This window comes from Apostichopus japonicus, chromosome 3 (assembly GCF_037975245.1).
Source record: "Apostichopus japonicus isolate 1M-3 chromosome 3, ASM3797524v1, whole genome shotgun sequence".
In the NCBI taxonomy this organism is placed as follows: Eukaryota; Metazoa; Echinodermata; class Holothuroidea; order Aspidochirotida; family Stichopodidae; genus Apostichopus; species Apostichopus japonicus.
Window position 1 is genome coordinate 19,780,108 of NC_092563.1, and position 15,076 is coordinate 19,795,183.

General features: G+C 38.6%; 2 protein-coding genes across 2 annotated transcripts; both read left to right on the top strand.

Moving 5' to 3' along the window:
* The first annotated feature begins 300 nt into the window (after positions 1-300).
* On the top strand, positions 301-14,910 carry LOC139965592 (chymotrypsin-like protease CTRL-1). The gene is made up of 3 exons (XM_071968120.1): positions 301-504; positions 12,988-13,129; positions 13,742-14,910. The coding sequence occupies exons 1-3, from the start codon at positions 301-303 to the stop codon at positions 14,551-14,553; spliced, it is 1,158 nt and encodes a 385-aa protein (XP_071824221.1). The 3' UTR covers positions 14,554-14,910.
* LOC139965380 (neurotrypsin-like) lies at positions 3,726-13,128 on the top strand. The gene is made up of 10 exons (XM_071967683.1): positions 3,726-3,878; positions 3,979-4,236; positions 5,108-5,452; positions 6,380-6,724; positions 7,551-7,895; positions 8,723-9,067; positions 10,650-10,820; positions 11,437-11,571; positions 12,343-12,498; positions 12,988-13,128. Exons 2-9 carry the CDS (start codon positions 4,167-4,169, stop codon positions 12,495-12,497), a joined length of 1,911 nt encoding a protein of 636 aa, XP_071823784.1. The 5' UTR covers positions 3,726-3,878; positions 3,979-4,166; the 3' UTR covers position 12,498; positions 12,988-13,128.
* Positions 14,911-15,076: the final 166 nt, after the last annotated feature.

Here is a 15,076-nt window from a genome sequence, read left to right on the forward strand (position 1 = left end):
CGAAAACTTCGACAGCGCGACGTTTAATAACGATATTGCTTTAATAAAGTTAGCTACACCATTATCGAGCTACAGCGATTACATACGTCCAATCTGCTTAGCAAACAGGACAATGGATCGACGACTGTTTGTGGACCGGCGACTGTTATTGGACCATGTATCTGGGCGGGTAAACGGATGGGGAGCTACCACTGATGGGGTGCTGGATCAGTCTACCTACAAGAAGTATACTTGCCATTTAACACATTTCCCAAATGTAAGAAGAAGTATCAAGAGAGAGGTATCGTTTTCACGAAAAATATGTTCTGCGCTGGTTATAGGAGAGGTCGAGCCGATGCTTGTCAGGGAGACAGTGGTGGGCCGTATGCGGTAAAGGAAGCTGATCGTTGGTACTTGATGGGTATTGTAAGTTGGGGAATTGGTTGCGGCGATGCAGGTAGTTACGGGGATTATACCAGGTACTCAAAGTATCACCAATGGTTAGGAAGAATAGTAAACGAATCGTGAATGCTGTGCATTAGCATTCGTACTCTCATAGATAGATAAGCTGACTGTTATAACCGTTGTTCAATATAGTCAAGATATATCATATGTATAACGATGGAAACAGAATCACAGTTCGATGGGCAATAAGACCAATCTAAGCTGGTTTCATGACATAATTCTCAAAGTTGTTATGGTTCGAATAAGGTCACACGGGTATGATCTATTATTTTAACATTAAGACACAAGGACAGAAATTTTTTCATATAATGAATAAATACCCCTATTAGGATAACTGTATATCCTAGTTTCGATACGAGTATTGGATATTGTGATGGGGCATAGGGTTGGCCGCAAGGAAAAAGATTAGCAGTCGACTATGTAGGATACATAAGAACAACTTTAAAACAATCCTTTAGGGAAGGGTCGATAAGCAAGGCAGCTTATCTTTTACCCACTTTTGGATACTTTTTTCACAACTACCGGTTTGTTTCAGGAGTATCCGGAAATTAAAATTGAGCAAATTCCACTATTGTCTATTCCGGCAATGTGGGTTAATAATAGTTGAATTCACTCAATTAATAGTGGTTATATTCATGAAAAGAAAAGTGTTTTCTGTTTTGAGAAGGGCCTGCTCCTATTTTGTGATATTCTACTACATGCTCCACGTAGCTATGAAATTTAAATAATGGTTGAAACTATACATACGTAGCAGAAATGCATCGATTAACCTATACATAAGGACATCCCTTCTAATTCCAATGTGTGGTGTTTGTTGAGTTCCCCAGAGGAACAATCATTTTCGTTGCTTTCCCTAATCTAAGTATAGCAGTAAAAATTGGAATGCCAATTTTAGTTTGATGACTATTTTAGTTTGATGACGTGACACTCTAAGGCCTGAACATCAATCATCTATACTCTGGGTATCGGTAATCCTTTTAAAAGCAGCGTAACAGGGTTTTCAACCAATGTAGGTAAGAATTGGTTTTTCAATCAAGTTTACATGCACCCGAGTACCCGCATTTATATTCTACTTATGACCTACTATTTCAAAATAATTTACACGAAAATCAAATTGATTGTTTCGTTGTATGTCCAAACATGTAATGCGATAAACGTCGGACTATTCTAGGTAAATGAAACTCTACAGAAAGGCCATGGGGACAAAAATACTTTTCCTGAACATGTTTGGTTTGTCACCTTTTAAACGCAATATCCACAACATTTCAGCCAAAACGAGTACAAAATGACGAAATGGCAGTCATTCAAACACGGTGGTAAAAAGTGACGCACAATAGCTATAACTCTGGGCTAAAAACACCACATTATGAACGCCAGACGAGGAACGGAGAATAGCCATATCACTGCATAATAATGAATGGTACGTTGAACGAGGCTATTGATACATGTGTGGTAGTTTATTGGTACTTTGATTATCAGGTAGCAATTCGGGACTTTCCCTTTGGGTGATAATGGATCTATTGAGGAAGTTGTAGAGATGCGTTGCTACATATTATTTTGCGGCGACAGCACCATTGTAGAATAATGAAGATCTAGTAATGTACATACAAGGGTTAATTTCGAACGACAGCAATACTCCACGGCGAATCTATCACGTTCTTCCTCATGTCAATGTCATCATTCAATTCAGCATTAACTCAAGCTTCTTCAAGGTCGTCGAAAACAGAGTGATCAATCTAGAATAGAAACTTCAGGCCGGGAAAAATATATGTTAAAAGTATAGAAAGAGGTCGTTGAATATACTTCATCTGCACTTCACCTGAAGTAAGCTCAGACCGCTCCTTCTTCCACTTACGTCCGATCCAGAGTGAAAGAGTGTAGACACTGAGAAGTTATCCTCGAGCATGAGATATGATTCGGATCTGATCCACTGCTCGTTTCCCGATGGCAGCAAGAAGCAAGACAGAACAACAAATAAGTATTCAGTCTATACAAGGATCTCCCTCACTGCATATTGATTTATGTGAAAATCATAACAAATGATTCGGCTATCAGTTATATCTTGGATTGTCAGTATCATACCACAGTTGACTTTTTGTAGAATTTGCCGGACTGAACTGACGGACGAGCATATTTGTGCTTTGATAGGAACATTTCTTCCCACAAACATGACAAATTGTGAACAACGTAGTCAAATGACTAGACAGCAAGGTATATGAAGTGTTGCAGCTTGCACTAACACAAAGAACAGTTAACGCTAGGGATTCTGAGTTTGACGTAGGTTATATTGAATCAAAATTGTTTAAATTTAGATTACATTGCCAAAACCCGACTCTAAGACCTTCTAAAATCAAACAATTTACTTTGTTTTATGATAAGGAAATAAGGGAAAATTAAAAGCATAACATGGGTCTCTAGGAGTGGGGAACTATAATACTTGGGTAGTCACGTATGGCCAAGAAACGAACAGTTTTGGTTGGTAATAAAGAATAGTTGAATTCAACTATGACGTGCACTTTTTATTTCTGAATTTATGCACGAGAGAGCATGTATAGTTGTCAAATCAGAACGATTGTTTGTCAACTTGATTGAGAAGAATGAAAGTTAGACGTAGTTTGCTACAAAACGTTGCTCGGTAACTTGTAAGTCATGTTCTAACCAAATGTTTCAATAAAGATGTAACAAAAATGAGCTTCACCAAATAATGTGTATCACCTAATAGCATGTTTCTTCGATTGATGACGAACTTAGAAGAACTCTACATTTACAAGTAGTGGGCCTGCTTGGTAACTGTTATTCTTCTTTAACTCTGAATTACGAACACAATGTATAAAGTTGAAGGTTTACAGTCTTGTATGAGGCTAATGCCTCCTCACATGACTTTACAACTTAACCCCTGGTCATTGGTAACTTGTCACACCCACACACCAAAGTGTGCACAATTCAATCAATCTCTCCTGGGGCACCACAGTGCACCACAACCACGTGTCCCCCGGGGGACTTCCCATAGGGTGCAGCCACAAACCGGCGCACGCAACTATATTTGCAAGTTACCTCGCAGGTCCCCATTTATACACCTGGGTGAAGAGAGGCAATGGAGATAAAGCGCCTTGCCCAAGGACGGAACGCAATGATCTTGCCAGGGCTCGAACCTGTAATCCTTAGATCACAAGTCCACTGCCTTAACCACTTGACCACAACGCCTCCACAGTTCACTCAAATGTAACATTCCGGTTAGCCAAAGTCATTTCATTTTATGCATGGATATGTTGCCTGACACAGGAAATCCGAAAGGTCATGTAGTACATCTGTGAATCAGAGGCTTCATCCTGTGTAATACTTTCATGACACAACAGCGGTGCATTAGTGTTATTTAATGGGATTACTGCTGTTGGCACTGTCCTCTCAAAAGGAGTTCTGTGGGAAAAACTAAGGTAAGTGGCACTGAGTGGATCTTCCCATGTTTACTCCAGACTGCTAGTCATTTGATAGTAAACGATATATCACCTTTGACACTTTCATTCTTTTCTGCAGCACTTTCAATGGTGTCTCACAGTTTGCTATATATTGCTCACAGTCAGAAGTGGAACAAGGGCAGTTCACTCAAATCTCAGATGGTACAAGCAGACATTCAACACAGCGATAACCTCTCGCGGGGTTTCTGTGACCTGGTCGTATTGCCAGTAATAAAAAAGTAAACGGTTCTGACTTCTGAAGAAGAGATGACGGTATTAAGCAGAGAAACATTCTTCTTGATAATTATCTTGTCGTGTTGGTTGTGTTATTCGAACGGTAAATCCTCGCTATATACTCTTTCCTACTATACCTTCTTCATGTCACAGAAGCCTAAGCATTTTAACGATGATTTCGACAGGACTCAATTGGAAATTGTTCACTTGGAACAACATGATTGTTAGTAATTAGATTTAAATCGCTATTTAGCACTGCTGTTGTTACTATTATTTTTAGAAAGCAATATTTTATGCAATGTACTCATATATCATGGAATGTTTCCATACGATGGTTTTGCAATCGTTTGAAAATATCAGCCATGCCTTAAATAAGTTTCGAATGTTGACATTATAACTATTGCTTCTGATATTGTCAAGGTGTATATTGTTGGCAGTTAGTAAAAATGCTCTGAAATCTTCACCCTGCTAGCTCAACTGGAATAGTTGAAAAGGGTTTGATTATTGTTCAAAAAGAAATATGAAATACATTTATGCAGAAAGACGTTCTTGCTATCAAAATAAGTTATTTTGGAGATGCAAACGAAGAGGATTAGTTAAGATTCTGCCGATTAGTATCAGGGGAACATTTTGTCACGATTCTTGTGATGTTGTCGATTCTGACGTTTTATACAGAGTTGATATATACTCATATCATATATTTCTGATCATTTCATCGGAACTCTAAATATAATCGATGGACCATAAACATGTATGAAAATCGTGAATAAATGAGATGGGGAAATATATATATTTATATTTATTTATATATATATATATATATATGTATATATATACATATATAATTATATATATATATATATATATATGTATATGTATATATATATATATACATATATATATATATATATATATATAATATTTTTATTATTATTGAATTCATGTGTAATAATCTGTCCTTCTCTACCTGTCAGTCATTCAAATAATTCGTATCTCTGGTGGACCAACGGAGAATGTTGGAAGAGTGGAAGTCTTTCTGAATGGAAGATGGGGAACGGTTTGTGACGACTCGTGGGATATCACCGATGCGCATGTTGTCTGCAGACTGCTGGGATATCCAGGAGCTGTCCGTGCGAGATCCTCAGCGCACCTCGGTGAAGGATCTGAAAGGATCTGGTTAGATAATGTAGCATGCGATGAGTCATCGGTTTTTTCACAAGCCTGTCCTAAAATAGATCTTGGAGTCAGTAATTGTGATCACGGTGAAGACGCTGTTGTGGAATGCTTCCCATTTGAGGCTGCGTCAACTGTGACACCTGGTAACTGAAGTTATCCATTATGGTTTAAAAAGGGAGAAAGGGGAGGGGAGGTAAGGAGACAAGTACTAAGTAATAGGTGACACAATATGATACATTTTCGTTCGAGGTTACTTGCTACTTAAATAAGGGCTCTGTTTGACGCAATTCACGTGTACGTGATGGACATATACAAATTACTCAACTACCTTCGATTTCCCATGTTTTCATATTAACATTTAAATTTCTTCCTGCTGCGGTAGTTTGTGCAATACTTTCTCTAACATCAAACTGTACATCATGGTAGGATTCTCAATATGGACAGACCGCCTGATGCACTTACCAACATTAAAATTATAAAATGTTCAATTATTCAGTCAACAATTACAGTCAAGAGCCAATACATCAATAAAGAGTATACCACAGACAAAGGATTAATTTAACACAGAGGCAAATCGCAGATTTAAATCTTCGAGAATGTGTTAGATACGACACGACGACAGGCCGACAATATCTCAACTGTTAAGATAACGAAATGTTCCTAATAGTTTAAGATGAAGGGGGGGGGGGACGGGGTGCTTCCGCCGAGGAAAAATTTAATCATGTTTATTTGATCTTAAACAAATTCTAATCTCATTATTACAAAAGAAAATAAACTTGCCCTGCGATGAACTTATAATGAAACGTATACATATATATATGACCTTAGGTTTGACCCTCTCAAGTATAAGCCGGATTTTCTTTACAGTTTAAGTATAATAACGAACAATACCAATTACAAGCAAACGTTCCAACTAGCTTTTTTCTCTATGAGATGCAGTCGTATAATTGTAAATTATTATCGAAGTTTTCAGATATTGACGAAATTCGTCTACCCAGTGGCACCAGAGTGAAGGTAAAAGAATGAGTGTATGTGTAATAGTTGTCATCAAAACTGTTTGGTCGTTTCAGGCATTGCAAATATTCGTCTTGCTGGTGGAAGTACACCGAATGTAGGTAGAGTCGAGGTATTTGTGAATGGTGAATGGGGAACGGTTTGTGACGACTCGTGGGATATCGTTGATGCAGCCGTCGTCTGTAGACAGCTTGGCTATCCAGGAGCTGTCCGTGCGAGATCCTCAGCGCACTACGGTGAAGGATCTGGACGGATATGGTTAGATAATGTGGCATGTGCTGAGTCATCGCTTTCTTTACAAGACTGTCCTAAAAGTGAAATTGGAGATCACAATTGTAATCATAAAGAAGATGCTGGTGTTGAATGTTTACCCTTAGAGGCTCCAACAACTGTTGCTCCAGGTATGTAGCAATATATTTTTTTGTAGGTAGGGGAGGGGGATGCCATGGGAGGCAGCACGAGAAGAAACAAGGTAGGCACTTCATGTTATTGGTGGAACAGTGTTAAATATTTTACTCTTCCGTATACTTTAATTGTTAGTATGTATAAAACCATGATTTGCAATGAAGATGGATAATAAATGGGACGTTTATCTGTTTATTCATAATAAGATTACGAAGAATTATATACCAACTCAAACGATAAGTACATTTTAAGTACATATGTGGTTATCATTGGAAGGTATCAAATGATCGCAGGCATTTGGTATACTTCGTTGAAATGTGCAAATATGCATCAAATAAGCTTTGTGTAGCTTTTGCTGACGTTTCACATCCGATAATTAGACTTTGATTAGGTAATCATTTAATTAGAATTAGACAAATGAGATAATTAGACTCACATCATGAGATGATGAGAAAGGAGTGTTAGCTCAGTGGTTAACGCCGGTGCCTTCCAATCATTAGGTCCCCAGTTCGAGTCACTCCAAGATTACTGTGTGTCGTCCAGCTACTGAGTTGTTAACAATTGATCATACAGACTCATGGACGTTAAATATGAATCCAAGAGACTGGATTCGGTCAACTTACGGCTTTGATAAGTCGATGAGGCTTCTTCACGAGTTCCTGCACGCCGGAGGATCTAAAATACATACAAACATACTTCGAGTCCAAAACGAAGCAGAAAACCACGTGGAGCTTTTCAATACAGGCGTTATAAAGCAAAACAAATCTTGGAAGAATGAGTGTATGTGTTATGATTGTCATCAAAACTGTTTGGTCGTTTCAGGCATTGCAAATATTCGTCTTGCTGGTGGAAGTACACCAAATGAAGGTAGAGTCGAGGTATTTGTGAATGGTGAATGGGGAACGGTATGTGACGACTCGTGGGATATCATTGATGCGGCGATCGTCTGTAGACAACTTGGCTATCCAGGAGCTGTTCGTGCGAGATCCTCAGCGCACTACGGTGAAGGATCTGGAAGGATTTGGTTAGATAATGTGGCATGTGCTGAGTCATCGCTTTCTTTACAAGACTGTCCTAAAAGTGAAATTGGAGTTCACAATTGTAATCATAAAGAAGATGCTGGTGTTGAATGTTTACCCTTAGAGGCTCCAACAACTGTTGCTCCAAGTATGTAGCCATATATTTTTTTGTGGGTAGGGGCCGGAGGGGGATGCCATGGGAGGCAGCACGAGAGGAAACAAGGAAGACACTTCATGTTATTGGTGGAACAGTGTTAAATATTTTACTCTTCCGTATACTTTAATTGTTAATATGTATAAAACCATGATTTGCAATGAAGATGGATAATAAATGGGACGTTTATCTGTTTATTCATAATAAGATTACGAAGAATTATATACCAACTCAAACGATAAGTACATTTTAAGTACATATGTGGTTATCATTGGAAGATATCAAATGATCGCAAGCATTTGGTATACTTCGTTGAAATGTGCAAATATGCATCAAATAAGCTTTGTGTAGCTTTTGCGGACGTTTCACATCCGATAATTAGACTTTGATTAGGTAATTATGTAATTAGAATAAGACACATGAGATAATTAGACTCACATGAGATGATGAGAAAGGAGTGTTAGCTCAGTGGTTAACGCCGGTGCCTTCCAATCATTAGGTCCCCAGTTTAAGTCACTCCGAGATTACTGTGTGTCGTCCAGCTACTGAGTTGTTAACAATTGACCATACAGACTCCTGGTCCTTAAATATGAATCTAAGAGAATGAATACGGTCAGCTTACGGCTTTGATTCGTCAATGAGGCTTCTACGCGAGTTCCTGCTCGCAGGAGGATCTAAAATACATACAAACATACTTCGAGTCCAAAACGAAGCAGAAAATCACGTGGAGCTTTTCAATACAGGCGTTATAAAGCAAAACAAATCCTGGAAGATTTAGTGTATGTGTTATGGTTGTCATCAAAACTGTTTGGTCGTTTCAGGCATTGCAAATATTCGTCTTGCTGGTGGAAGTACACCGAATGTAGGTAGAGTTGAGGTATTTGTGAATGGTGAATGGGGAACGGTTTGTGACGACTTGTGGGATATCATTGATGCGGCGGTCGTCTGTAGACAACTTGGCTATCCAGGAGCTGTCCGCGTGAGATCCTCAGCGCACTACGGTGAAGGATCTGGAAGGATTTGGTTAGATAATGTGGCATGTGCTGAGTCATCGCTTTCTTTACAAGACTGTCCTAAAAGTGAAATTGGAGATCACAATTGTAATCATAAAGAAGATGCTGGTGTTGAATGTTTACCCTTAGAGGCTCCAACAACTGGTTTTCCAGGTATGTAGCCATATATTTTTCTTGTAGGTGGGGGGGGGGGGGGGCGGGGCGGGGCATGGGAAGCAGCACGAGAGAGAAACAAGGAAGTCACTTCATGTTTTTGGTGGAATAGTGTAAAATATTTTACTCATCCGTATACTTTAACTGTTAGTACAAAATAAAACCATGATTTGCAATGTAGATGGATAATAAATTGCTGTTTATCTGCTTGTTCATCATAAGATTACGAAGAATTACGATCCAGCTCAAACGATAAGTACTCTTTAATTACATATGTGATTATCGTTAAACGGTAACAAATGATCGGAAGCATTTGGTATCCTTCACTGAATTGTGCAATTATATTAGCTTTGTGTAGCTTTTGCTGACGTTTCACCTGATTTAATTAGACTTTGATAAGATAATTAGAAAATTAGAATGAGACACATGATATAATTAGACTCACCTGAGATAATGAGAAAGGAGTGTTATAGCTCAGTGGTTAAGGCCGGTGTATTCCAATCATGAGGTCACCAGTTCGAGTCACTCCAAGATTACTGTGTGTCGTTCAGCTACTGAGTTGTTAACAATTGACCATACAGACTCATGGTCGTTATATATGAATCTAAGAGACTGACTTCGGTCAGCTTGCGGCTTTGATAAGCCAATGAGGCTTCTTTGCGAGTTCCTGCTAGCAAGAGGATATAAAATACATACATACATACTTCGAGTCAGACACGAGAAAGAAAACCACGTGGAGCTTTCAAAACTGGCGATGAAAGGCTCACAAATCCTGGAAGAATTAGTGTATGTGTTATTTGTTGTAATCAAAACAGTTTAGTCGTTTCGAGTATTGCAAGTATTTGTCTTGCTGGTGGAAGTACACCGAATGTAGGTGGAGTTGAGGTTTCCGTGAATGGGGAATGGGAAACGGTTTGTGACGACGCATGGGAAATCATTGATGCGACGGTCGTTTGTGGACATCTGGGATATCCATGAGCTGTCCGTACGAGATCCTCGGCGCACTACGGCGAAGGATCTGGAAGGATTTGGTTAGATTATGTGGCATGTGCTGGTCATCGCTTTCTTAATAAGACTGTTCTAAAAATGATATTAGACGTCATAGTTGTGGTCATAATAAAGACGCAACAGTGGAATGCTTACGCTTAGAGGGTGTATCAATTGTGAAGGTTGGTAAATAATCGGTAAAACCGGTAACTGAATGTCTGAGAACCGGTATTTCATACAGTTATAGTTTTGAACCTTTTAGTTTTTGAAAAAAGCAAAAAGCAATTTGCAGGGAAATTTTAACTTGTTAAATGTACTTACTTTTGCTGCTTGTAGACATTATGTAACGGCTCTTTTTTTTACTTTATGATCTTATCTAATCTTAACAGTTATTCTTAGTAATTTAGTGTGTTACATTCCCGGGCGTGGGTAGATGTGGGGAATGATTTTCTCACCACAAGAGCAGATAGGGAGAGCATCTTGCCATCAAGACTCGTAAAATAGATTTATCATGTAAACAATACAGTGAGTAAATATGTGATGGATTCAAAGCAAAATAAATGGTCTCATAAAACAAGTATATTGGTTCTTACAGCTGTTACTCCTGTGCGCATGGCGACAAATGTCGCCAGCCGACAGCTTGATTTCTTGAAGCGCCCCGAAGACACCGAATTAACTCTTGGAGATATAGGAGTATTCCACTGTGAAGTTGATGACGCGAGTGCTGAAGTCACTTGGTTTAAAGATGATATCCAAATTGCTCCAGGTATTTAACATATCCGTCTATAGTTACATATCAACGTCCTGGTGCAGGGTAAGGTGATACGGAAAGAAGTGAAGTAAATTCTGTCATTATATGACGTGAGGCTTCGATCGATAGAAAACCTATTTTAATTGTTTATGTTTCCCAACATAATCCGACGCGACAGTGGTAATATCTGTTTGTAATTCAGCAGATACAATATCGAAATATAATAAATAATGTCACACAATCGGTTTATTCAAAACGTACCACATGATATGAGTAATATTAAAAGCCAGGTCATAGCTGTTAAAATAAATATGTCTATACTTCATTTGCCAATTTGTTATCAGTCCGACTTTGAGATTGCATAACATCACTGAATTAATATTTATTAAACACTCATCTTCATGAAATAAAAAGTTCACAAAACAATTTGAAAAGAGCCTCCTTAAAAGTGTCAGTAACTTTACAATTACAAAATTTTCTGTCATTATTATGATTGCCTACTGAATAATTTATTTTGGAACTTCAGAGCATGCAATACTTAATTGTCCAAACATTTCTAAACAATTCTGTACGAATTCCATCTATAATTGCACATCTCGCAGTCAGTTTGGTACCCAATTTTTACATCCAGGGCTTGCAAATGGACTTATTCTGCTATGCGATCATAGCTTAATGATAACCGACATAGAGGTTCATCATCATGGGACCTACAAATGTGTTGCAACCAGCTCAGGTGGCAGAAGAGCCGAAGTTACTGCACGGGCTTGTGAGTTTAATGTATACTGTTCTCTGCATCATAAAACAGAGTGCCCTTTGGAATGAAATTTTCATATTTGCTTCTGCACGCATGTCCCACATCTTATCAGATTCACTCCAGTCTTATCAGATTCACTCGATGATAGGTTCTTGAACTTCTTTGTTCTTGTTGAATTTACAATTTACTTACTATTCACCAGTTAAGGACCATAAAGGTGCAACCTTGACTCTGAATTCCTGATATTCGAGGTAGTCTGGTCTTGATGTCTCCGCTAAGACGTTGTCGTAGTTCTAGCCGAATATGTATTAACCTTCATTAAGCGGGGGTGTGGCGGAGGGGAAGAGGAGCTGCAGTGCGTCCAAGCTTCAAGATATTTCAAATAGAATATCGTTATATTTCATTACTACCAATACTAAAAAGTAACCAAAAAGGGTTGCTAAGATTGATCACTCATACTTCTTGGCATGAGAGAGTAATTGAAAAAAGTCGATCTGCTGAGTTAGGGGTTATTTGGATTTAGTCCGATGACGACTATTACTTGCCATGTCATATTTAATGACTTGCATCTTTATTTATCAACAGATAAACCATGTTTTGAAACACATTTATTGACCATATAAATGTACTTGCTAACTGCTTGGTACAGTTAAAATTCGTAACGTTAACTTTATAGAGCTATATAAATGTTACATGGTCACAACGCTTTGCTCTTTCACCCAAGAATAATGTCATTTTTTAAGTCCAACATGAATAAAAAATATTCTCATTTTATTTACATAGACTTCCCCACTAGTTATGTGTTTGACTCACAGCCAGGTGATGTAACGGTCTCCAATGGTAAGTCATCTTCTGACGTGTTCGTCCAGTATTGCAACGCTTCAACTGAGTTGGTTGAAGGACGGTTCGCCCTTGGTTTACAATCAACGCACCATTGAGGTATTATGGAGGAGGGGTGTAGGACTAAATGAGTTAACTCATGTAATTCTAATGAGCTTAAGGAATATATTGCCGGGTAATCATTGAGTATAATGGAGAAAAGGAGAACATTATATCTAAGAATCGCCTTGTTATGTAATTTGCCACTTCAGCTTCTTCAAGTATACTGATACAAATATTTTTGATGCAAACAAGGTTTGTTCTATTAAAGAATCAAGCATAGGCCTATCCTATATTTAAAGTGTATATATTGGTTACATATAGGGAGACTTTTGGTTCATTTGACGCAATTCATGCTCTACGTAGTTTCACATAGACGATTCAATAACGTAGGATTTTTTCTACTACATTTCAACAAAGAAGGTGTCGCCCACTTTGCAAACTGCCAATAGCCAAGTTTTTCGGGATATAAACGAAACGATGAAGCTTGTATCCACCGCTCGAGGCTAAAAGGTTTTCCAACTTCTTCTCACATCCTTTGTTTTAAAGGTAGACGATGACGTTCTTTTACGAAACTTCACAGCTGACGAGAGGGGTCTTTACGTTTGTGTTGCAGCCGACAGTGAAGGACATGTGATTGCTCAGGCAAGAGCAGCAGTTTACGCATTGCTGCACACTCTGAACAGTGATGGTAAATTGGCTTAACAACTTACGTCATTTGTAACACACTTGAAAACTTTAGCTTTAAACTGTAAGCAGCTCCGGTATACATGTGTAACGTGTTGCAATGACGAAATACATGATAAACAATGATCACACCATGGAGGTTATGTTGTGGATTACGTTGTTTGAAAATGTGTTTGTTCAAAGGTTGCAACTGAGTTTCACGTATGAACAATCTTCAGCTACTTAGCACAGTGGAACTTGTTAGGAGTCTGTTATGTTATCAAAGTGCTTACTTTGCCAAAATGTTTATTCATGCAATTTAATCATGTTATTATTGTAGCAGTGCTGTAACACTTTTGTCAAGTCTATTCCATGTACATTATGCAATAGTGTTTGTTATACATCAAGGTACTTCAAGGGTTATGAGTGATATGAACCTGCCAGGAAGTTCATTGTTTTATTGCCTGGCATCCCTTTCGCACGCTCAGAGGGTCAACCTCGAAATAAATGTTGAAGCTTGGCTCTGATTAAAAGGAAGGGAACGAGAAGAAATTGCTGTCCATAATTTCTAAAGTCAGAAAGAAAATACATAAAATTCACTGACACCATCTGTATTCTGTTTTTTTCTCTTCCGAAGATTGCGGAATTGTTTCATCACCCGAGGTCTCAGAAGATGCCAACACGAGAGATGTACAGAGTGGTCGTGTTATTGGAGGGCATGACGCGGAGAGAGGCTCCGCCCCATGGATGGCGAGGCTACTATTGAATGGTCGTTTCTTTTGTGCTGGGTCTCTCATAGACAGGCAATGGGTCGTAACAACTGCTGCATGTTTTCTCTTTCATAACAATATCCGTGCAAGTCAACTAAACGTAACACTGGGGGATCATGACACATTGACAGATGAGGATGGTCAAATATCTGTTCGTGTTGAGGCTTTCTACACACACGAAGAATTTGACCTCGACACATATAATAACGACATCGCTTTAATAAAATTAGTCACGCCCCTGCAGAGGTACAGCAGTTACGTACGACCAATATGCTTGGCAAACACGACAATTGACAGGGACCTCCTAGTCCCCGGTGTATCTGGGCAAATCAACGGATGGGGAGCTATGACTGAGGGTGGCGCTGCATCAGTTAACCTACAAGAAGTAAAAATACCACTTACTCCATTCTCTACATGCAAGGAATATTTCCGTCAACAGGAATATGTTGTTACAAGAAATATGTTCTTTGCTGGTTATGAAAGAGGTGGAGCTGATTCTTGTCGTGGAGACAGCGGTGGGCCGTATGTAATGAAGAAAGGTAGTCGTTGGGTCTTGATGGGTATTATCAGTTGGGGTGTTGGTTGCGGACGACCCGGTAGTTACGGGGTTTATACCAGATACTCAAAATATCACGAATGGGTAACAAGAGTGATTACGAGAAACATGCTTGTTTTTTAAGATGCTTGTTTATTAAGATACCTGCTAAATGATTGTTAACTAATGCATGCTAGATGCTTGTTAGATGCTGCTTAATTAAAAGAGAAATTTTACGTTTTGACAGATGGTCTTTCCAGTAAAAGCAAAAGAAAAGCATAAAAATCCCTTCTTTGAGGTGATAAAACGATTTGAATGTACTTCATGTGTCGCGCCATTTTGTTTGAATTGAGCCAGTTCCCGGATGTACCGTGACGAAAGCGAGCCGCTTCGCGTATTTCAAGACAAAATATTTGCCAATCCCTGAAATAATTAGAATTGTACTCTCAACAATAGAAATGAATAAAATATCGATCAAAAAATATCTTTTGTCTTTATTGATCTGTAAAAATGCTTGAAAGTGTGTGAAATTTGTTATTGTAACGAGCATCAGTAGGAATATAAATTTTGGGCTCTTTTCAAGGATTTGATTTTTAACATGTTTAAATTAGATTGTTTCCAACACGCATACTCAGTCCTAGCGATAGCGTTACTTACGTCTATCATT